Below are 25002 nucleotides of genomic sequence, written 5' to 3' on the forward strand. Positions count from 1 at the left end.
CACTTATTTTCCCTTTGCTTTTCTGCCATTAATCATCCCTGCTTAATAATATCAAACAATGTTGCATTCTATTGTTACTAGGTGATGGAGCTAATGATGTCAGTATGATCCAAGTGGCGGATGTGGGTGTGGGGATCTCTGGTCCAGAGGGCATGCAGGTAATGTGGTTTATTTATTGAAAAGTTTCCCCAAGAAAAAGTTGGACCAAGTGTTTTCCATATGTCTACTTGCATCTTGCCTCCCTGTCAGCTAGAACAAGTTACCTCTTGACAGACAGCACAAGTAAATGAGGAAGTTGCAAGCTGCCCTGAGGGGTACCAGTTGGACTTTGTAAAAAATCACTTGTGCTTGAGTTCAAGCATATGTTTCTTCTCCAATCTGTGGTGATCCTAAACATGTTGCTTTCACTTCATAGAACTCAAATTATAAGAGGTCTTTCAGTGCATTCACTTTTTTAAAATATCAGTTATTAATTTAAAAAAAAACCCTCAACTATGTACTAGTTCTACAATAAATAAAGATTACATTGACTTCCCCCTCCTTGCATTTTCCTTCTCTGCTTTTATTCTTCCTACCTCCTGCACTACTCCTGTAAAATTAACTTGTGGCATGACTGAACAAATCTATTTACCTAATGCAGCTAAGATAGGTGGCATTGCAGTGCATAAGCCTCAGAAAGCTGCATTTGCCACTTGTGCTCCAAGCCAACCTCTTCAGACAATAAGCCTGAACAGTGCACAAGGCCTGCTCCCCTCTCCCTGCTGCGACGTGCAGGATATGGGTCTTACTCCACAGTCCTTGGAATATGAGTAGCTGCAGTGAGAGTTAGTGCTAGTTTGGGAAGTGGAAATCTCCAACCCAATGGGTGCCTTCTTTCTGGTTAATCTCTGCTTCAGTGCAATCCCAAGGGGACTCACCATCCATGGATTGTTCATTATGGGAAGGTAGCTGAGGGATGATGCGTGCACTCTGAAGTTGCTATATATGGTGAGCAGTAAAAAAGAAATAAGACTGCGTTTTTTTCCTGTAATCAAGATCCTCCATGCTGCAGTTGTGGGAAGCATGGAGGACATTTGGATTGAATATAGCTTAACAAGCGAGGAATGCTGAGCAGGATTGGACAAGGCCCATTCCAAAGCCTATTGAAGTCATTCCAATCACCATCTCTGTGTGAACTCAAGCCACTGATTTCTCGTGAACATCATTTTAGTTCCCAGCTATAATGAAATTATATATATATATATATATATATATATAATTTGTTTTCCTCCTTCCAGTTCCATTTTTCAGTTGATCTTGTAATTCTTAGACATCTGGTCTTTCTGTGTCCCTAGCTATTTCAGTGCATTCTGATCTGAAAGCTTGTCACTTCGCTTGTTATTCCATTAAACCACCTGGATTATTTCCTATTTTATGTTTATTTTTTACTGGATGTTAACACGTAGTGGCAAGGTTTATGGATCTCCTGCCTTTGATCCCAGGGTTCTATAAGAAATCGTGTATGTCTTTGTACTATCAGCAGCTGTCAGAATTGTATACATGCAGATACTTCAAAGGAGTCAAGCATCTGGATCTCCCAGTCAGCAAACTGACTGATTTATTTTTCTTTCACATCCTATGGAAGGAGCAGCATGGAGCATGAATCACTCTTTCCTTTGCAAAAATTGGGGTGAGGGAATGGAGGAGAATGAACTTGTAAAATCCAAGCTGATATTCTGAGATAAAATAAATATGCACATGTAATAAGATAAAACTATCTTTACAGATCTTTAAAAAACTCTCATAATGTGTTTTAGAATAATTTGATGGAAACAAAAAAATTAAGAGAAGTAAACAATTTTACCTCATCATTCCTTATAAAATGAGAGAATGGGCAGGAGAGAAGAAAACAGTTATAGGCATCCTTGAGAATGAATAAGGTAAACAACGTGTAAATTTAAAAACCAATGCAACTTTCTGCGGAATCTGTGGCCATCTCAGTGATATGGAGGGATCTAAAGCTACTGATATACTGCTCCATTCATGTTGAGGCCTTAAATCTTGGGCATACTTTACTTTGAATTTTAGTCAGTCAAAAGTAGCTATGATATAGAAAGAAACTGTGGTGATTCATATGGTAGATGTGATTTGGCAGCTTCTAAAATTTCAGGGGAACCTCTTCTGGAATTATTTCTCACAGACAATTTAGACAATTTGCATCTGGATAAAAATAAATTTCCTCAAAATACTGAGATCTCAGGGGAATGTGTCTGGGGCAAACCTTTGCAAGCCAAGGTCATAATCATTAATTAAAATAAATTATTTGGGTTTTTTGCCTTTTTAATTCCATTAATTGAGACGTAGCATTTTATTATTTTTCTCACTCTCCTCACTTAAATCCCTCCTGAAAACTCCCTTCTTCTGCACAATAAATCTATAGTACTGTCTTCTTTGTATTTCTTACAAAGAGAAAATCTTATACCCATCATCATCTATGCAATCACATGACTATAACCCTTGGTCCATTGTCACCCCACCTCCTTCCTACTGTTTCTCACTCATGTCACCATCTGTAGTGTAGACTGTAATCTTTTAGTGGCAAGGACTGTTTCATTTTGTATGTTGTCTGAAGCACCTCATAGAATCATAGATTCTAAGGTCAGAAGAGACAAATATGATCATCTAGTCTGACCTCCTGCACAATGCAGGCCACAGAACCTCATCCACCCACTCCTGTAATAGACCCCTAACCTATGACTGAGTTATTAAAATCCTCAAATCATGGTATAAAGACTTTTAAGATACAGAGAATCAACCAGCAAGTGAGCTGTGCCCCATGCTACAGAGGAAGACGAAAAACCCCCAGAGCCTTTGCCAATCTGTCCTGGGGAAAAATTCCTTCCCAACCCCAAACATGGTGATCAGTTAAACCCTGAGCATGTGGGCAAAACTCACCAGCCAGACACCAAAGAAAATTATCTGTAATAACTCATAACCCACCCCATCTAACATCCCATCACAGGCCATTGGCATATCTACCACCAGTAGTCAAAGATCAGTCAATTGCCAAGCTAGGCTGTCCCATCATACCATCCCCTCCATAAATGTATCAAGCTCAGTTTGGAACCACCTAGGTTTTTTGCCCCCACTGCTCCCCTTGGAAAGCTATTCCAGAACTTCACTCCTCTGATGGATAGAAACCTGTGTCTAATTTCAAGTCTAAACTTCCTGATGGCCAGTTAATATCCATTAGTTCTTGTGTCCACATTGGTGCTGAACTTAAATAATTCCTCCCGCTCCCTGGTATTTATCCCTCTGATGTATTGATAGAGAGTAATCATATCTCCCCTCAACCTTCCTTTAGTTAGGCTAAAGAAGCTAAGATCATTGAGTCTCCTCTCATAAGGCAGGTTTTCCATTCCGCAGATCATCCTAGTAGCCCTTCTCTGCACCTGTTCCAGTTTGAAATCATCTTTTTGGGGGACCAGCACTGTACACAGTATTCCAGATGAGGTCTCATCAGTGCCTCGTATAATGGTACTAACACCTCTCTATCTCTACTGGAAATACCTCGTCTGATGCATCCAAAGACCGCATTAGCTTTTTTCACGGCCACACCACATTGGCGTCTCATAGTCATCCTGCAATCAACAAATATGCCCAGGTCCTTCTCCTGCTCTGTCACTTCCAACAGATGCATCCCCAGTTTATAGCAGAAATTCTTGTTATTAGTCCCTAATGCATGATCTTGCACTTTCCACTATTAAATGTCATCCTATTTCTATTACTCCAGTTTACAAGGTCATCCAGATCTTAGAAGAATCATAGAATCATAGAAGATTAGAGTTGGAAGGGACCTCAGAAGGTCATCTAGTCCAACCCCCTGCTCAAAGCAGGACTAACCTCAGCTAAATCATCCCAGCCAGGGATTTCTCAAGCCACAGCTTAAAAACCTCTAAAGATGGAGATTCCACCACCTCCCTAGCACCTCCAGTGCTTCACCACCCTCCTAGTGAAAAACTTTTTCCTAATATCCAACCTAGATGTCCCCACTGCAATTTGAGACCATTGCTCCTTGTTCTGTCATCCACTACCATTGAGAACAGCCTAGCTCCATCCTCACTGGAACCCCCTTTCAGGTAGTTAAAGACTGCTATCAAATCCCCCCTCATTCTTCTCTTCTGTAGACTGAACAAGCCTAGTTCCCTTAGCCTCTACTCATAAGTCCTGTGCTTCAGCCCCCTAATCATTTTTGTTGCCCTCCTCTGGACTCTCTCCAACTTGTTCACATCCTTTTTGTATGGGGGGCCCAAAACTGGACACAATACTCCAAATGTGGCCTCACCAATGCCAAATAGAGGGGAATAATCACTTCCCTTGGTCTGCTGGCAATGCTTCTACTAATGCAGCCCAATATGCTATTAGCCTTCTTGGAACCCAGGGCACACTGCTGACACATATCCAGCTTTTTATCCACTGTTATCCACAGGTCCTTTTCTTCAGAACTCCTGCCTAGCCCATTGGTCCCCAGTCTGTAGCTGTACATGGGATTCTTTCGTCCTAATTGGAGGACTCTGCATTTGTCTTGTTGAACCTCCTCAGATTTCTTTTGGCCTAATCCTCCAATTTGTCTTCCTGTATGATATCCCGATCCTTCTCTGTATTGGCAGTACCTCCCAACTTTGTGTCATCTCCAGACTTTATTAGCACATTCCCATTTTTTGTGCCAAGGTCAGTAATAAAGAGGTTAAATAAGATTGGTCCCAGGGATTGGTCTTGGGCACTCCACTAGTAACCTCCCTCCAGCCTGACAGTTCACCTTTCAGTATGACCCATTGTAGTCTCCCCTTTAAACAGTTCCTTATCCACCTTTCAATTTTCATATTAATCCCCATCTTTTCCAATTTAACTAATAATTCCCCACGTGGAACTGTATCAAATGTGTTACTGGAATCTACGTAAATTAGATCCACTGCATTCCCTTTGTCTAAAAAATCTGTTATCTTCTGAAAAAAGGAGATCAGATTGGTCTGGCACGATCTACCTTTTGTAAAGCCATGTTATATTTTATTCCAATTACTGTTGGTCTTAATGTCCTTAACTATTTTCTCTTTCAAAATGTTTTCCAACACTTTGCATACTACTGAGGTCAAATTAACAGGCCCGTAATTACCCAGATCACTTTTTTTCCCTTTCTTAAAAATAGGAACTATGTTAACAATTCTCCAGTCATACGGTAGAGCCCTGAGTTTACAGATTAATTAAAAATCCTTGCTAATGGGCTTGCAATTTCATGTGCTAGTACCTTTAATATTCTTGGATGGAGATTATCCGTTCTTCCCCCTCCCCCCGATTTAGTCCCATGAAGCTGTTCGAGTTTGGCTTCTACCTCAGATGTGGTAATTTCTACCTCCATATCCTCATTCCCATTAGCCCCCTACCACTATCCCCAAGCTCCTCACTAGCCTCATTAAAAGCGTAGGCAAAGTATTTGTTTAGGTATTGGGCCATGCCTAGATTATCCTTAACCTCCACCCAATCCTCAGTGCTTAGCGGTACCACTTCTTCTTTCTTTGTTTTCTTCCTATTTATATGACTATAGAACCTTTTACTATTGGTTTTAATTCCTTTTGCAAGGTCCAACTCTACTTGGCTTTTGGCCTTTCTCACTTTATCTCTACATGTTCTGATCTCCAACAGGTAGCTTTCCTTGCTGATCCCTCCCATCTTCCACTCCTTGTAGGCTTTCTGTTTTCTCTTAATCACCAGTCTGAGATGCTTACTCATCCAGTTTGGTCTACAACTCTTGCCTATGAATTTTTTCACCATCCTTGGGATGCAAGCTTCAGAAAGTTAAAGTCTCCCATAATCACACAGTTCCCAGTAGTATTTACTTCATTAAAAACCTTAAAGAGGTCTCTATCTATGTCCAAATCAGATCCCGGTGGTCTATAGCACACCCCGAAGCACTATCCCAGGGGAAACTCTAGTAGTTTTCTTCCGCAATGTGATTTTTCCCCAGACAGACTTGTTTTAACAATTCCATCACTTTTAATTTCTTTACAGTCTACCTTAACATTGATATACAATGCTACTCCACCACCTTTACCTTTATCTGTCTTTCCTAAACAGCATATACCCTTCAATATTTGTACACCAGTTGTGACTACTATTCCAGCATATTTCTGATCTCTAGAATATCTGGTTTCACTTCCTCTACCAGTAGCTCTAGTTCCTCCATTTTGTTATCCAGGCTCCTTGCATTGGTATACAAACATCTTCATTTTTGCTGTTTGGCTTCGCTCACGTTCCTTACCTGATTTGGCACAGTCATTCTACTGCCAATATTGCCTATTAGATTGGTATCTATACTACCCTTCCACTTAATGTCCATTCTGGTCCCCACTGCTGTGTCCTTTCTTACTTCATTTTCCTCCCACTCAATGCTAAAATCAGGCATGGAGCATCTCCCAACCATGTCCCTCAACTCCCTAGTTTAAACCTCTCTTAAATCAGTTGTCCCAGCCTCCATCCTAGAAGTGCATTTCCCTCCCTACTCAGGTGAAGTCCATCCCAAGAGAACAGTCCTCTGTCCATGAATGCCTCCCACTGACCACACATCCCAAAGCCCTCCTTATAGCCCTACTGGCTGAGCCATCTGTTGATCATCAGAATCTTGTCACGCCTTTGTTGTCCTCCTTTAGGGACAGGCAGAATCCCACTGAAGATCACCTGAGCCTCCATTTCCTTAAGTCTTCCGCAGCCTGGCATGGTCTTCTTTGATACGTTCCAGCGAGAAGCCAGCTATATCATTTGTACCCACATGAAGGACAATCAGTGGATTCTTTCCCACTCCCGTTAGGATCCTCTTCAGCCTCAGGTCCACATCCCGTATCTTAGCACCTGGCAGACAGCACACCCTTCTGTTCACCTGGTTTGCTTTTGGGCATTATAAAATTTTAACTGTTTTTGAAAGCATTGAGGGCACAATGGACAAGACTCTTCTTTCACTTACATGAGGATGGAACTAATCCAATTCCATTGGACTTTAATAGAGCTACGATTGCTTTAAGTTTGTGGATGTTTGCAGTCAAGTGCACTGTCTGTGTGTCTTAGGTGATGCTTCACAATAATGATTTCAACTCTTCTTGCATTGAAGGCAGTGATGGCGAGTGACTTTGCAGTTCCACGGTTCCGGCATTTGGAGAAGCTCTTGCTTGTTCACGGGCACTGGTGTTATTCCCGGCTTGCCAATATGGTGCTGTATTTCTTCTACAAAAATGCAGTAAGCGTTTAACCTGGCAGTTTTGTGGCTCCGCATGTTTCCAGGGTTTATTTCGTGTGAAATGAACATGAGGTCAGCCTTCAAATGGTTTATAAATAAACTGCAAAGAAACTTGCAGAGTTGAAAGACAGCTGGCTGCCATTCACAGGAATAGCAGGTCCCACTCTGTGAGAGCTATAGTGTGCTACAGAATGTGTAAATGAGGTAACATGAATAAGTGCTGCTTAACAAAAGCTTCTTTATAGATCAGTACATCTTGCAAAAATCTAGCTGGCTAGACATAGCAGCCTTTCATGCCAAATTCACCATGTGCTGGTCTGAAGTAGTAGTAGGTGTGTTTTCTCTTCCTAATCCTCTTTTTTAATTGCTTATGCAAACTGTAAATTATCCCCAGTGATCTGAACTAAATTTGGGCCTTCTGTATTTATCAGCCAACCATATTGGAAGTGGTTTTTGTTTTCCCATACTTCTTTCAGCCAAATAAACACACTGTGGAAGGAACATATTGCAGTGCATATCAAAGTATGGGCCTGAATGTCCTCCCAGTTACACCAGTGCCAATCATGAATAACGCCATACTAGATACTGGGCCATTAGAAACTCAGCTCCTCAGCCCTGCCTGAGCCCCTTTGCATCACTCACGCAGTACTCAAAGAGGCAGCTGAGGATTCTTTCAGCATGTAAGAATTATTGGCATGAAGATATTGTGGATTTGCATCGCCTGCTCACTCTGTTGAGAGTAGTGATCATGAAGGAGTAGGATGGCGCCAGGCCATACAGCACTCCTGATGCTCCAGAGGATAATGAGGATCTAGCCACCTGTATCTAATTGAGAGGGCAAGTAGCACTCAGTCTAGCTAAGTTTTATTTCCAACTTCCATATAATCCCTGCTCATAACTTTCTCATATAAATACCTTTTGGTCTAAAGATTCTATGTCTGGTCTCAGTCCAAAGGATAATTTTTAATTGTCTTGGGACAGACTGAATTTTGCTCAAATTGCTGACCAGCATAGGAACACTGAGGGCGTGCTAGGCAAATAATCAAAATAATTTAGCTATCTTTGAGTTAACATATGCACGATACAAATATTCTAAGTATGTTCTGATCAGGAATGATATATTTGCATGCTTTCAAAAACTAATCAAAGTAAACACTTCCAAATTCTGAACTTCTGAAGATCTCACTGAGCTTTAAAAAGCAAGCCAAATTTGAATAGTCTGCCTATGCTAGTGCTCCAACCATGGCTACCATTGGTGGAGCTGCATCTATGGTAATGCAATGGCAGGAAACTTACAGAAAAATTCTACTGTACACAGGCTTAGGTTCTAGGATTGATCCTGAGATGTGTTGAGCATCTGCCCATCCTTCCTGTGTATTTCTGATGTGCCCATCATCATGGTAATATTGAATCTCATCAATGAAAGTGGAATATTACACTTTCAGAGAAATGTATTCGGAGCATTTTTATTTTTAAATAAAAACACTCAAAACGTATATGAAACTACATTCCATACAAGGATTCAATTTATACATTTGCATTTTTGTTCAATTCTTGTAAAATCTTACATTTCCTCTAACACCCTCACCCCCTGATTACAAGTATTATTTTTCATGCTGTATTTAGTAAGACATCCAACTACAGACATTTTCTGAAGCTGTTGCCCCAGGGCTTGAATGAAACTTAAGAATCTTTTTTTGTGTGTTTGCTGTACTTTTGCTGCCTTCAGTGCCCTTAAGAGCAGTCCTAGTTACTACTGACTCTGAAACCACAGTGGGAAATCCAATTTATAGACTTGAATATGTCAGACTAGCTTCTCTCAGGGAAAGAGAATTCTAACTTCCTCTAAGTACCTGATTCATTTACAAGGAGACCACTCTTGATGAATTGTCCACAGGGAATCAAGATAACTGCATATATTCTACTAGATCTTCTGTCTCCTCATGGTTTTCCATTTGCTTGTATTATGTCATTTTCTATTCTGCAGTAGAACCTATTTAGCTCATAGTTTAAGACCCAGATTGCTGCAGAAACCATGGTGCAGGATTAAAAAAGGTGCTGCAGGATAGTTCCCAGCTGGTCATGTGGCTGCTTGGAGCATAGTATAAAAGGAAGAGAAAGCTGGGTCAAATGGGAGCTAAGGGAAAGAGAATGTCCTCTCTCCTCCTAGCTAGTTAAAGTGGGGAAAGCCTCTGAGGAATTACTGCTAAGTATTTTCAGTTGATTTGCTTTTTGTTTTTGTGATTCTTTGGTGGATAGCCTACAAGCCTGGAGAACAGGGCCTTAGAAGGACTGAGACTTGGAGCTTAATTTCCTTTGCTGGCAGTCAACCTGCCCGCCAGCTTACATCTCCCTTTTCCAGGGTGCAGGTTGTGACATCCAGTCTCCCCTCAAAGCTGAGACAAGCATTTCCTCACCTCCAGACATACTTTACTTCCATTTATAGGTAGATATATTGCTAACAGCTAGGCTCTGTAGTTTAAATGAACCCCAGCTGTTCTACAGACAGTTCAGGCTTGCTGGTCTGGTTGTCTATACATGGGAGAAAAAGTGGGTTGTGTGATTTGTCCATTTCTAGGTGATCCCAACTAAGCTGGATGCAGCATTCCCAAGACCAGGGTCACCACACTCCCTCAGTGCAAATAATTTACGTTTTTATTTTAAAGCGAGGATTATAGGTTGATACCTCTCCACCCACTGTTAAGCAGATGAAATTGAAAATCAAAGACAAATCAAACATAACTTCACTAAACATATAGTTCTGTCCTGGCTGTGCTCCTCTCATTACGGTCTTGAAAAGAGGTAAAAGGCCCGGTTATCCTCATTCCATCTACTTTGCCTTTTTGAGAAAGCTGAGTCTCCTGAAAATTTTCAAACCAACACAAGATTTTGAAATAGAAACATTGTCATTCTTATGACAATAATAAACAACACAACGTGATCTGCATTCATGAAATATATGGTGAACGCCACCAAAAAAAGGGTATCATTATTCATTTAAGTTTAGCTGCATTTTGTAGTAGAGTGTTCTAACTGAACTGAAAATTAATTTCATGTGAGGCAGAACCCCCAATCATACCTAAGACCACAATCCTGTTAGCACTTATACACATGCTTAACTTTAAGCAGGAGTAGTGGGAATGGGAATAATAAATAACGTCCACAGGTGTCCTCAGTAGGACTATTCATGATTTTAAGATTAAGCACATGCATGAATCTTCACAGGACCGGAGTCAATGTGATTTCACAGAACAATGAGAGATGATGTAGGGCGATTCACACTATTTTTCCCCTACTGATTTTAAATTCCTTACTAATCATGCTTCATGTATTGCTGTTTTGGTTGCAGATGTTTGTGGCCCTTCTCTTTTGGTACCAGTTCTATTGCGGGTTCTCTGGGTCTTCAATGATTGATCAGTGGTACCTGATCTTCTTTAATTTATTATTCTCGTCTGTTCCACAATTGATCACTGGTGTGCTGGATAAGGATATACCAGCTGAAGTGCTAATTGCTCTACCTCAGCTCTACAAAAGTGGCCAGAAGATGGAGGTAAAAACTTTGCCTTTCAGTAGATTTTTGCAGATGGTCATGAGTTGTAGTGAAAACCAGTCTTGTTGGCAAAGGACACATTGGCACCAAGTAAAGCTAAAGAATGGGAGTCTGAGAAAGTGTTTTTCTTGCGTGTTAGCATTTCTAAGGCTACATCCACACTGCAATAAAATACCCAGGGCTAGCTTGGCTTCGCTGACGGGCTCACGGAGCTCAGGCTGCAGGGCTATAAAATTGTAGTGTAGATGTTCAGGTTTGGCTTGGAGCTTGAGCTCTGATACCCCATGTGGGGGGAGGGTCTCAAAGCCCAGAATCCAGTCCAAGCCCAAATGTCTACATTGCAGTTTTAATAGCCCTGCGCCAGAGCTCCAGAAGCCTGAGCCAGCAGACCCAGGCTCTGAGGCTGGGTTTTTTTATCGCAGTGTAGACATCCCTTAAAATAATCCTAACCAAAATATCTAAATGCCAGAAACTACCTTTAAGATAAAAAGCCTTTTTGTAATCAATATCTTAAAATATATGGATTTATGTTTCTTAGTGGGTTTGCTTTTTTCCAATTTATACTAAGCACCTACTCGGGGATCTAGGTGCTGTAACACCTATTTCAAATATAAACACAAATAAAAGTCATTTTATATATTTTATATATTTTATAATGGAGTAAAATGGGCTGTTCCCACCATAACGTAACAATGTTTACCCACCAAAAACAAGAACTCTGTCAATCCCTTGCCCTTCCCCAAGGGGGGGAGGATGAATTTGGAAGTGTGCCTAGAAGGTTAACAAATCGGACTCTGGTAGACCAAGTGATGAAGTTAGTTGCAGAGTCCAGAACCCTTTCTGGAGAACACATCTGCAGCCCATTTCTGTTTAAACTATGAGGAAAGGGGCAGGAGGCCATCAAGCTAGACCACTCCTGCTGATTGCAACTGCACTCATATTATAAGGGGAGAGAGGTGGCTTCTCAGGTTGGCAAGACTATCAAGTGTCAAGAGACGCCTTCTTGATTGGAAGCCTTACAACAGCTTCCTCCAAGACAGCTGGCACCTTGGCCTCTGAAGGGAATCATTGACTCTCTCAACCAATAGTGTATTCAGTATTTGGTGCATTGAGTTTCTAGTAATATTTCTAGACACTGCTCTTGAAAGAAGAGGTGGGGAATTGTAGAAATTCTCATTTTAGTGCTTTCGTCTTGATTCTCTCTTTTTTTATCAGGTGTTGTTTCTGGTTTTTATATTTCTGTACTTTGGCCTTCTGCTCCAGAACATTGCAATTAAAGTTCTACAAAATTAATACCCCCATTTACTTCCCTATCAAAAGATGACAAAAATAGCTAGCTACATTTTAACCCCATTTGGAGGTTTTGTTTGGTTTTCTTCATTGACAAGCCAGTCTAAAGGATGGATTGGTTTGAAAAAAGAGTTGGCAGATTGACAAGAGAAATCTTTCAAGTTCTTTCTTTAAGACAGTAGAATTCTTTCTCAAAGTAGAATCCATGAGCCATTCTGAAATTCTTTGAGTGCTATTTAGCAATTTCATTGAATACCTGTCTAAAAAGGCTTATAAAGAAAATCCTGCTATGCCATTCCTGCTTGTAGATAGCCAGTAATATCCTCACTCTTCTCTTTGGAAAAGATTTTAATTGAATCAGTTTACATGTTGTTTCATTAGACCAAAGACCATAAGAGTTTTATGAGAGTCTCGTTTCTAGGCTTAGGAAACCTTCAGTTAGCGGAAAAAAGGAGCTTAATGAATTCTTTAAAAAAATATTTATCACAGGAAATGTATAACCTGCGTAAGAACATTAGTAAAATAAATGAGCATTTTACAGATCTGATGTTTACAAAATGATTTCCTCTATACCCAGTTGTTCTGTATGATAATTCATGTAAATGTAAAAAATGGTTAAATTATTTATCCTAATGGGTTAGTAAAATTCAGTCCTGTTTCTTAAGGAGTGATTATATTGCTGTGTAAATATTCATTAAATATTGTTTTGGGTTTTTCTTTCAAAGTAAGCTGCATACTTTCATATTTAATCTTTCTTGAATATAGTCTTTCATTGTGTATGTAGAAGATGTAGGGCCAGATTTTTAAATGTAGTTTAAACCCCCTAGTGGGAGTTAGGCACCAAGCTGTATTTAAAAATCTGGCCCTTAAATCCCAATCCTGAAAAAATATAAGTATGTGTTTGAAATGTACATACTACAAGTATGTACTCCATTGAAGTCAATAGGTCTAATTATAATGCACAAAGCTAGGCACATGCCCAAGTCTTTGCTGGATCAGGACCTTAGTTCCAAATTATACCCTCTTGTGGAAAAATTCACAGAAGAGGATAATTTGAAGCATAAATTCAGGTCATAGAAATCCCAGCAAATCATTCCATCGGGAGAGTGGGGTTTGTTGGCCTGGGAAGAGAGAAGAGTGATGAGGTTGTCTGCACAAGCACTGGAAGAAAAACATTTCAATTCTGATTTTTGTCTGGTGCTAACAAGTGGCTTCTTCATTAGCCTCTTACTATGTGTTTTTGTGTCACAGGAGTACCAGCCACACATGTTTTGGATGAACATGATTGATGCTCTCTATCAAAGCTTGGTTTGTTTTTTCATCCCTTATTTTGTAAGTTATCCATTCAGACATCCTATTTCATGCAATGTGAGGAGGAGACTTGAAAATACAGATTAGAGTAAATCCCCTTTCCTTCTTTTCAGACTTACTATGACTCAGAGGTGGATATATTTTCCTGGGGAACCCCCATCGTCACAATGGCTCTTTTCACCATCATATTACATTTGGCTATTGAAACCAAAACTTGGGTAAGTTGTCTACAGGACAATTATATAGGCGCCTTCTGGGATATTTTACCTATTTCCTTAGTGTCACTCTTTAAAATCAAGAAAAGCACTTTCTATTTTTATCAAGCATTTTAACCAAACATCAAAATGGTTTAAATCTGTGAGCAGTTTTGTAATCCTGTTTATAGAATAAGGATTTATGAAATTACACTGATGTAAATACATTCTGTGCCTGGATTTTGTACCAGAAAGTTAAAAATCAGTTGTTGTTGTTTCTTCTAGACTTTGCTCAACTGGTCATCTTGTATCTTCAGTATCCTTTTATTTTTCATTGTGGCTCTGGTTTATAACATTTCTTGCCCAATATGTTACGCTCCATCCAATCCTTACTGGACTATGGAAAAATTGATGGGAGAGCCTATGTTTTACTTGACTTGCATTATAACACCAGTTATTGCGTTACTGCCCAGGTACAGTATCTTTCCCTGTGTGCGTATGCTAGTGGCTCATATTCTTTGTTTGTGATGGAAGTGGAGGAAAGGCAAAGGGATATGCCTGAATAGAAGTTGGGGGTGAGGGACTTTTCTAAAATTTTTTCTTTTTTATTGTCAGCCAGCTGAGGCATATTATTATCTTCATTTGATTATTTAAAGCTGCTGGCTAGCAGAATCCAATTACTTGTGTATTAGTATTATCACTGGTGGTTGGTTATTGTAAATCAAATTATTGTCAGGGTACTCAGAGCTCTTCTTTGAACAATCTTTTTATTTTAAATGTCCAATCTAAAGAAAATGAATTAACTGTGTTACTTGCCTGTATCCAGCTCTCCTCATCTTAAAGTAATTGTTATACTCTGTTCTGTGGACACTTTTCTCATGATAAAATCTCAAGCAGTTCCTGTTTCTTAGATTTCTTTTCATATATATATTTTTCCTCCTGCAGATTTCTATACAGAACCCTTCAAGGGACAGTCTTTCCAACCCAGCTTCAGCTTGGACGCCAGTTGAATAGATTGGATCCAGAGACGCGCAATCAGATTCTGAACAGGTTGAATATCAAAAAAGAATCCATTCCCCAGAAACCACCATGTGCAGAACATTCCCCACAGAATCCTCAATCCAGTGCTAGGGATTGTTTTAAGGCCTGTAACCAAAACCCCACTTCGCAACCATCTCAGCATGGCAATGAACCAGCTTTCCCATCAAACACAAAGGCAGAACACACAACAGGACTGAGTGTTATTGCCTGTCCCCCTGGAGCTCTGTTGTGTGGGAAAAATAAAAACTCCTCCATGGCAAATAGTGACGCACGACCCCTGGGATTTCACGAAAATACTCACAATGCTTTGGAGATGGAGTCAATTTCTGTAGTAGAAACGTTCCCATGGAACTCAACAGTAGACCAGTCGAGCTTCAGTTTATTGAACAGGATCACATCAACTCCCCTGTTTAGTCAGTTTGGGAGAGTTTTACAACGTTTTACAACAAGACGTTTACAAAATGAAGTACAGGACATGTCTGTGCTTGGCTCCATATCTTCTTTGCATCAGGATTTCAAAGGCTTACCAGGGCAGAACTCAAATGACTTCCAGGAGAAAATTAAAGGGACCCCAGCTGATTGCTGTAAAAGTGAAACTCTTGAAACCACCTTCTTATGACCTGGACCTTGAGTACATTTAATATATTTTCCGTTTGCACAGATTTATGGTGAAATTGTTTCCAAAGATGAAACAAGAAATCAAAGGTACAAACAATTTTATTTAAAAAATGTTTAAATACTATATATTGAAATAAGAGCTTTAAATATAAAGAAAGAAATCTTGAAAGTTCCAGTTATATCGCTTTATTTTTTCATCTCATTTTATAAGAAAATGCAGTATGTTTATTTTTCAGTTGCTTCTCTTTTATTCTGGCAAGTATTGTAAACAATGGACCTACCTACCTTGTCCAAAAGTATTGGATTTCAGGAGCAATTACAGACATGATTATAGTTGGTTCAGCAATCAGGGAGGGGAAAACATAATGATAACACTATGTCCCAGCAGTTTGGATAATCTGACATCTGATTTAAAATGAAAAACCTCTATGAGGTCTGACAATCAGATTTTTAAGGGGGAAACTGCTGGCCAGGACTTTGGAAATACCATACCTCTTTGTAAATGTTAACAATGTCTCACCACCGTATAAATACAGTAGCATCTTATAAATGTCACCATATTTTAATATCTTATCAATAGCATTTTATTTGTCATGATAAAAACAATAAATAAATGACCGACCATATTACCAAGTGGTTACCCAGTCTGTCGTTAATCAGAGTTCAGTACTTCACTTGCAGTCAGTAAAAATAGCTTGCATTCGGCAGGTCAGGCCATTCCTTTTTAAAAGAAAAACTGTTTTGCTTTGTAAAAAGATCATTAGGTGGGGAGGTGATTGCATGTTGTATGCGTGGTAAGATATAAGTCAGTGGGAACCGAGAGCACGTTCAATGTGTAGCAGTCTGCTCTGCTGAAATGCCATAGAACTGAGGTTCCTTGCTGAAGAATGTAGGTCCAGTTTGCTAAAGAGTACATGGAGAGCCCTTTGTACATGGAGCCCTTTGTACATGGAGTGTACATGGAGAGCCCTTTGTTATGGAATGCAGCCTCTTTCACTTCTTCTTCACTGACTTGAAACCCAAGACATTAGTGACCATCTTTATCTCTGGAGGCTGTTTGGGTCTGTCATACATTATCACACAGTGTGTGCCATCTTCACACATAAACTAACACAGGATGTAGTTCTCACTTATTGTCTTTGAAGCTTGAGTTTTCAGAGTCCTATTGTTACAGTCCTATTTGTATTTACTATTAATAAGCCCAGAACTTGTACACCTCATAGTCTTGTCTGTTGACAGGAAATCCCCAGCCATATTGGCTCACATGGATTCCCTCAACATGAAGCCACAATACTTGCCATATACAGGTGTCTAAGCCTCTCCAGGTATTTTTAAGAGGGTTTCCATGTTGGCCAGTTCCCACAAACACAGACAAAATTGGTAATATCAAAATGTGAAACTCGAACAAAGGGATGTTCTAAAAGCAATATAAATAAAGGGTTACTACTATCCTTTATTTATGTTGCCATGATAAAGTGTGACACACAACTGTACAGCCAAGCTACATTTTGGAATGAGGATATTTCTGTCTTCATTGTGAAGTATATATTGAATAGCTAAATGTATCCATAAGATTCACATATTCTAGCTTTTCATTAAACATGAGATTAACTTGGGGAAAGACTTGTGATTCAAACGATGCTTCATCATTTCTTTCTCCTCTCAAAAGAGAATATGTTAGCTCTAAAGTAGAGGAAGCGTCTCTTCTTTTTAATAGATTTTTACTGGCTAAAAGTGTTGTAAGGCTTCTACATTCTGTATTATTGTTACCTCAGGCAATAGAGTTCTACACATGCTCAGACCACCAAATGCATCCTGTATAATCCTGTTGGAGGGATTCATTTGGCCAATTGACCTTGCAAAATTTAACATGGACTATGCAGCATGTGCCAGTGCAAAGAACCCTCCTAGGTGGGGCTACAACCTCTTTTTTTAATGTCAAAGGAAGGAATGGCCGCACCTTTTTAAAGCAATATCCGTTTGAAAATATTGCCATCTGGTAGACACATTTCCTCAGTTGTAAAACAGGATGTCAGGGTGAAATCCACTCCACCCACATAAAGCCAGAATATTCAGAAACCAAGTGAGTGGAGTTTGGAGAGGCTGGGGACTTGAAATCTACTCCCTGGGCCAACAATACCTGTGACCAGGGAAGGAGACTGCTATCTATGTCCCTCATGGCTGCTATTCCGGCTCAGCTCCAGCTCCCCCAAGGCAGGTGTGCAGGGTATTGGGGCCACTGGATCCATATAAATGCAGATCCTGTGGCCTGCCACTTCTCTCCCTATCATTGTTACTGTATTGTAATGGCATTTAGAAGCACCACCCGACACTGGAGCCCTATTGCGCTAGGCACTGTATAAACAGATACCAGTGACCTATACATTGGTTTTAAATAGCTAGCTACAAGTACAGTAATATTAACAAAGAGCTCTTCTATCATCTGAATGCCTCAATTTCAGATATTATATTTCCAGTGAATGTGTACTATGTGGAAAAACCTGGCATACAAAATCTTGAAATGGAAGCCGAATTGCACACCAGTATTGTTTACTGGGTTCAGCTGTATTTAACTTCTATACGTGCCAAGAAAATAATGCATCTGTTTTTGATGCAAATGTGAAACCAAGACCCTGGCCACTGGTGACTATTGATGGTCCTCTGGTACTTTTCACACATTCAGGGGTAATAAGGTTGATCTGTGGCCCTGGCCAAATTCCGAGGCAACTTTCCCATCCGTCTTAACATCAGATTGTGGGTTGGAAGTTGAGAATGCTTAACATCTTACTGGATTGGGTTCCACATGATCCCTCAGGATGGCATTCTTTCCACCACTGATGTCCCAGGCTCCACTCACTCAGGGTATGTCTTCACTAACGGGGGCATATTCACCACCGTCAGATCGATTCTTTGAGATCATTTGAGCAGAAATGAAGACCTGCTCAATCGATCCAGAAATCAATTTAATCAATCCACTCCCTAGAAAAAAAGTAATGCTACGCCGATGAGAGCATGTTTCCCATTGGCGCAGCGAAGTGAAGACGCCGCGGTAAGTAGAAGTTAGGAATTATAATTTATTTAATGATTTAGCCGAAGCTGAATTACAACAGCAAGTCACTGCAGCTGCTGAAGCAGACTGAGAAGCGGAAACTGAGGCAGGTCTGCTGCAGTGCCTCCCCAGCCCATGAGGGGGTACTCTGGAGGTGGCAGCCCTGTGTTTTTTCAACAGAAAATTTTCTAGCAGTCCTAATTAGCATTAGTTCATGTGGGGATAAAAGTACTAAGTTTTTCTGAATGGACTGGGAGTTTGTGAGAGTTCTGTCTTTTTGTCCTGTTTGCTTTTGTAGATATGGTTAACTTTTAGTAAGTTTATGTTCTGCAATTTTCCCAAAAGTCTATAGAGCTATTACAACAGCTTAAAGGGAATTAATCTTAAAATCGATGTAAAGATGACAGAATTAAAAGCACAGGAAACAGAAGACGAAATGATTACACTGATTGTTAATTTAAATTAAGACACTGATTAAAGGCTTAAGGGTTCTCCCCTCAGTGTATATGAAAATCATTAATATTAATATGAGTTAACTGCAAATATCAAGGGGAGAATATACCCTAAAGTTACCAAGGTTTTGCACTGAATTTCTTAGCCTAATGTAAGTTAACCCAATTGCATTCAAGTTCAGTGGGGATATGAGTCTATTTCTCTATAACCTACCAAGACCACTATAAAGTCCAGCTTACAGGATTCAATCCTGTTTAGGTTCTCACACTGCACCCAGCACCTTCTCCTTTCCCCAGTTAAGTTAAATGGTCCCACGCCAAAATGTCCCAGAGGGTGTGAGCTAGCAGAAAGGTCAGGGACTTTTTAAAAACAAAACAATCGTGGATTTTCAATCAGAAACTCATTGCTGGAATAGTTTGTGAAAATTAATGTATTGAGAATAACAGAGACTCTCTTGACTCAGTCCATTCATTTTTTTCTAGAGAAAAGACGATGGGGTGAGAGCAGGATGGCATGTGCTCTGCCTCTAAGGGTGCATCCACACTAGGAAAAAAGGTGGGCTTTTAATCGTGTTGGCTAGCAAATGAGAGCATGCGACTATGGACAACGCACGTGTAATTTTAACACATTAGCAGGTTGAGATAAACAGTATAGGGGAGCCCTGTGTTTACCTCAACTTGCTAACACAGGGTAAAACTACAGCTGGTTGTCCTCAGATCCTGCATCGGGGGAATTCTCCCACAGCTGGATGCAGAGTTTTATGAGCACCTTTATGCTGCCCTGGTCCTTTTACTCAGTGTGAAGGGACCAAAATAGGGGTCATGCTGTGCACGTAAATCTTTCCATGTGTTCTCACCAGAGCTTGGCCCCTCCAGTTTTATGAAATATTTGTGAAATGCAAGAATATGCTGGATGTTGCCATGTAAATGAGAGCACCAGGCACTTGGCGTGCTTCAAAATGACCTCCCACAACAGCTGTTCCACTGCAATAATGCTACTGTCAGCCAACAGGGGTAGGCGCATGACTATGGGAAACATATCTTCACAGGAACCACACAAAGTGTATGGAACTCACTGCCAGCAGAAATAACACCCACCAACCTCACTGCATACAAAGCTACAACCAAATGCCAGTTCTTCACCCTAGATTTCCACAATAGCACCCTCGTTCTGGCAGAGCCCTTAAAAGAGAAACATATCTAAATCTGGAACTGCTTTTTAGGTGGCAGGGAAAGGAGGAGGAAGAGATGGTATTATCATCTTTTAACTCGTGGGAAGAGTTCCGGTACCATGGTGATGCAGGTCATGTAGATATAAATATTTTCTTCTACTTAGAATAGGAAATGCTTGGGAGATCTTTCACTTTTGGTAAATGATGATTATTTAATGGCAGCTACTGTCCATAACACCACAGACTAGACAGATTAAAAGTAAATTCATAATAACAAGCAAATCAGGGTTATAAAAAAAAAAGCAGTGCCAAACTAAGCTGGTCTCTAAATTTATTTTACTTAAATGGGAATTTTAATTTAAAGAGATTGCTGTTAATATGTGGATATCTACTAACAATTATCAGCAATCATATTTGACATTTCCACAATTAACCCCTTTTTTACTACAGATAACCCTTATTCTAATGACTGTCAAATTATTTTGTACTTGCCTAGCTTACAGGATGGGGATCAGGTAATGTGAAGATTAATGTCTGAGCAGTTGAGATGAAAAGTACAATAGAAGTCTCAGTCCTGGAGACACTTAACACCCACTTGACTGCAAGGATATGGATTAGTGTTTGCGGGAACCATGCAAAGTGCTTTTATTGTTTGCTATTATGATTTGATTTTATTGCTGTGCTTCTACTAAGTATTTTATGCATGGAATCATGTGTTGTGTTAAATTACGTTGTGAGGTGTGATGTGAAACAGATTTTTGAGTGCTTTGAAGCGCTATTTGGAAAGTATGGACTTACAAAACTCTCCTTTCAGTCAATAACTGACACAAAATAAGAACAAAGCCAAGGTGCAGCTACACCTGCAGATGATTCCCTCAGAAATTATTTCAGTCTTCTTGTTTTCTATTTCTGCTCCCTGATGCTGCTTTTCGCAAGTTTAAACATTTCTGCTGGAACTGGCTCCCCTGCCCACCCTAAATTCCTTCCTTCCACTCCCAAATTCACACTTCTCCAGGCCAAAAGTGTCCTATGTAGCCTCTGATTCTGGGTGGTTTATATTTTGGGTATCCAATTATTTGTTTTTCACCCAGGCACTCCTCCCATTGTTCAGCACCTCCCCATCTGTAGTGGGGCTCCCAACATCAGAAGCCACTTCTGAAAAAGATTATCCTTCATGAAGACCTTCGTGCCCTGATATTTGGCATTAGGATTGAACAGCCATCAGTAATAATGCAATAGTAAAAAATAAAATAGAATGTTCTGTCTCAGTCAAAAACAGCCTAGCAAACTAAAGAAACAAACCTGACAAACTCTGTGCATGGACGTATCTGCATAGACAATTGGAGCAAAGCTGTTCTGCAAGGTGAGGTAGTTGGTGTAGTCTTTTCATACCCAGGTAGGAATGTGGGTGTTTAGTGCACAATTAATACACTGCCTGATTTTCCCCTGCCTTGCATCTCTGTATAGCAGGTGTCAGATCAGCATAGCAGCATTTTGCTCTTCATTACATGACTGCGCAAGGTACAAGGCAGGGGAGAGTCAGGCCCATTATTTAGTCAGTGTATAAATGAGAAATTGATAGCTCTTGAGATCTACCACACTGCATTTTTAATTTTTTTTGCTCATTGTTGGTTTTGCACAGTACAAGTAGCTCATTGGCTGAAGCCCAGCACTCCTCAGAATGGCTTGGGAACTGTTTCGTTTGGCCCGTGATCTTTCCATATCAATGGAATTTTAATCCCTGCCAACTTTATGAAAACAGAGTTAAATGTTGTTTTCTATAAATGAGTGCACTGAATGTAAAATCATTTCTGGAACACCCCTTCAGGACCCAATTCTATGAGGTGCTAAGCATCTTCAGCTCTCATTGATTTTCATGGCTCAGCAGCACCAGGCAGGATCCACCCTTTGGAACAATGCAAAATCTCAGGAGCCCTCCTTTTGTTTTAGTTGTACAGAAGCCATGGCACAGACTTCAAGCAAGTAAAAGCTGCTCATGAAACATGAAACACAGTGAGGAATGGTGTATATGCCGTGAGGAATTCATTTCCACCCTCCTCCAAAGCAGCTGGAAATATAATTTTGCTAATAGAAGACTATTTTAAAAATATCCCATGATGAATGAAAATCACATCATGAAGGACTTACACTAACCCCTGGTGGTGGCCATTGTCTCTTTTCCTCCTAGGTATTTCCTAGCCATTACTATCAAGATGCTATCCAGCTTGGCTTAACAAAGAAGTCTTTGGTGAACCTAAACACAAAAAAGAAGCTTACAAGAAGTGGAAGCTTGGTCAGATGACTAGGGAGGAGTAGACAAATGCTGCTTGAACATGCAGGAATGAAATCAGGAAGGCCAAATCACAATTGGAGTTGCAGCTAGCAAGGGATGTGAAAGGGAACAAGAAGGGTTTCTACAGGTATGTTACCAACAAGAGGAAGATTAGGGAAAGTGTGGGTCCCTTACAGAATGGGGGAGGCAACCTAGTGACAGAGGATGTGGAGAAAGCTGAGGTACTCAATGCCTTTTTTGCCTCTGTCTTCACAGACAAGGTCACCTCCCAGACTACTACACCGGGCAGCACAGAATGGGAAGGAGATAAACATCCTGCAGTGTTGAAGGAACAGGTCCAAGACTATTATGAAAGATTGGACATACACAAGTCCATGGGGCCAGATGCAATGCATCCGAGGGTGCTGAGGGAGTTGGCTGATGTGATTTCAGAGCCATTAGCTATTATCTTTGAAGGCTCGTGGCAATTGGGGGAGGTCCCTGATGACTGGAAAAAAGCAAATATAGTGCCCATCTTCAAGAAAGGGATGAAAGAGGATCCAGAGAACTACAGACCGGTCAACCTCACCTCAATCCCTGGAAAAATCATGGAGCATGTCCTCAAGGAATCAATTTTAAGGCACTTGGAAGAGAGGAAGGTGATCAGGAACAGTCAACACGGATTCACTAAGGGAAAGTCATGCCTGACCAACCTGATTGGTTTCTACGAGGAGGTGACTGGCTCTGTGGATGTGGGGAAAGTGGTGGACATGATATACCTTGACTTTAGCAAAGCTTTTGATACAGTCTGTCACAGTATTCTTATCAGCAAGTTAAAGAAGTATGGGTTGGATGAATGGACTATAAAATGGATAGAGAACTGGCTAGAGCATAGGGCTCAACGAGTAGTGATCAATGGCTCCATGTCTAGCTGGCAGCCGGTCACAAGTGGAGTGCCCTAGGGGTCGGTGCTGGGGCCGGTTTTGTTCAACATCTTCATCAATGATCTGGAGGATGGGGTAGATTGCACCCTCAGCAAGTTTGCAGATGACACTAAGCTAGGGGGAGTGGTAGATACCCTGGAAGGTAGGGATAGGATAGAGAAGGACCTAAACAAACTGGAGGATTGGGCCAAAAGAAATCTGATGAGGTTCAACAAGGACAAGCGCAGAGTCCTGCACTTTGGATGGAAAAATCCCATAAACAGCTACAGACTGGGGACCGATGATCTAGGCAGCAGTTCTGCAGAAAAGGACCTGGGGGTTACAATGGATAAGAAGCTGGATATGAGTCAGCAGTGTGCCCTGGTTGCCAAGAAGACTAATAGCATATTGGCCTGCATTAGTAGGAGCATTGCTAGCAGATCGTGAGCAGCAGTCAGAGAAGGCTTCATGCTAAGGGCATGTGGTAGCGAAGTGCCTCACAGCCCTGGTACCCCCAGGAAGTGTCACATCTACTAATATAGTATGTGCCCTATGCTCACATTCCCAAATATAGTTGGTGTCAACAGTGGTATGGTCATGCTGATTCTACCAACATGTTGTATCAAAACTATAGCAGTGTTCAACAAGCCTTGGAAGAGCTGTCAAATGATACAAATCAGGCTCCTGACTGGCCTTTAAATGCAATGTCTCGTCTGAAGAAAATAGAACAACTGGGGGCCAGCTTTCATGGCCCTCTTTTGGAACACTGTGCTTTGGTGGTTCAAACTGACCGTCCTCCAGCTACAGAAAATGGGCATGCATCTAAGTACGGCATTCCCTGGAAATATTTGTTGCAACATAGTATGACCAGTTTGAGGATTTTGAATTCAGTGCAAAGAAAATGTTCAGAGCTACTTCTCAATACCCTCAGCATAAGTTGTATCATCATAGTCAAGAAAATAGTTTAAGAATGAGTTTGAAGAGGTAGAACTAGCACATGAAGGAAGCCAGTGAAGGAACAATTTTGCATTGAAACATTGGGTTATAACTGACAAACTTACAGGTTACCTACATTACTGACTCGATACTTACAAAATACTGTATGAACACTTTGGAATCCTGTTTTGAACTGAGTTCACTGGGCATCAATGAAGTTTGAAAATGGGCAGCAGCACTTGCTTCCTACATGTGTCTAACTGTGAACAAAAGCGGGCATTTTTGAAGATAGCTAGGATAAAAAATGAACTGAGATCCACAATGCAGCAAAGTTATTTGAATGCTTTGTCCCTCATGACAGCAGAGTCAGAGTTGGTCCAAGAAAAGAACTTTGATGACCTAATCACTGATTTTAGGTTGCCTAGAGCTAGGAAGAAAACAGTTGCATAAAAATAGTTATGTTTTGCTTTTAAAGTCAGAAAAGTGTGCATAGCAAAGATATTTTATGTTTTATTCATCTATCAGATGTATTTTGTTACTGTATTTTGTAGTTATTTGTGATTAAAAAGAATTGCATTATCTCTGCAACTATTGTTTGCTGTTTTATCTTTATCAAAAACAAAAAATATATCTTCATATAATATACCTTAAAAGCTTGAGGATTAGGCCTGATTATAATTTGGGCTGTTTGTTGAACATGAAGTGTGTTAATATGAAATATTACATTTACATGAAATATTGGACAATCAACTGGTATATATCAGGTCTCCAGAGGTAGCTGGTTTGCTACCAATGCCTATTTTTACTTTTCTGTAAATTGTTTTGGAGAAGAATTGATAAGACAAAGTCTGCACAGAGTTGGGTAAAATTTTAAGTGATCAGAAATTCCACTTTAGTGAATACTGTTATATCTATTTTCCACTACACTTG

General features: G+C 40.3%; 1 protein-coding gene across 1 annotated transcript in view; it reads left to right on the top strand.

Annotated features, from left to right (window-relative positions):
• ATP10A (ATPase phospholipid transporting 10A (putative)) overlaps nt 1-15883 on the top strand; it is a 125839-nt gene extending 109956 nt beyond the window's left edge. Inside the window, exons 15-21 of the mRNA XM_067559986.1 lie at nt 82-158; nt 7139-7264; nt 10614-10814; nt 13356-13436; nt 13529-13633; nt 13895-14082; nt 14555-15883. Coding sequence (XP_067416087.1) covers nt 82-158; nt 7139-7264; nt 10614-10814; nt 13356-13436; nt 13529-13633; nt 13895-14082; nt 14555-15269 — 1493 coding nt within the window. The 3' untranslated portion in view covers nt 15270-15883. The remainder of the gene's footprint in view (nt 1-81; nt 159-7138; nt 7265-10613; nt 10815-13355; nt 13437-13528; nt 13634-13894; nt 14083-14554) is intronic.
• The last annotated feature ends 9119 nt before the right edge of the window (nt 15884-25002 follow it).

This window comes from Emydura macquarii, unplaced genomic scaffold (assembly GCF_026122565.2).
Source record: "Emydura macquarii macquarii isolate MOO-44397 ecotype Brisbane River unplaced genomic scaffold, CSIRO-AGI_Emac_v2 contig_2207, whole genome shotgun sequence".
Lineage (NCBI taxonomy): Eukaryota > Metazoa > Chordata > Testudines > Chelidae > Emydura > Emydura macquarii.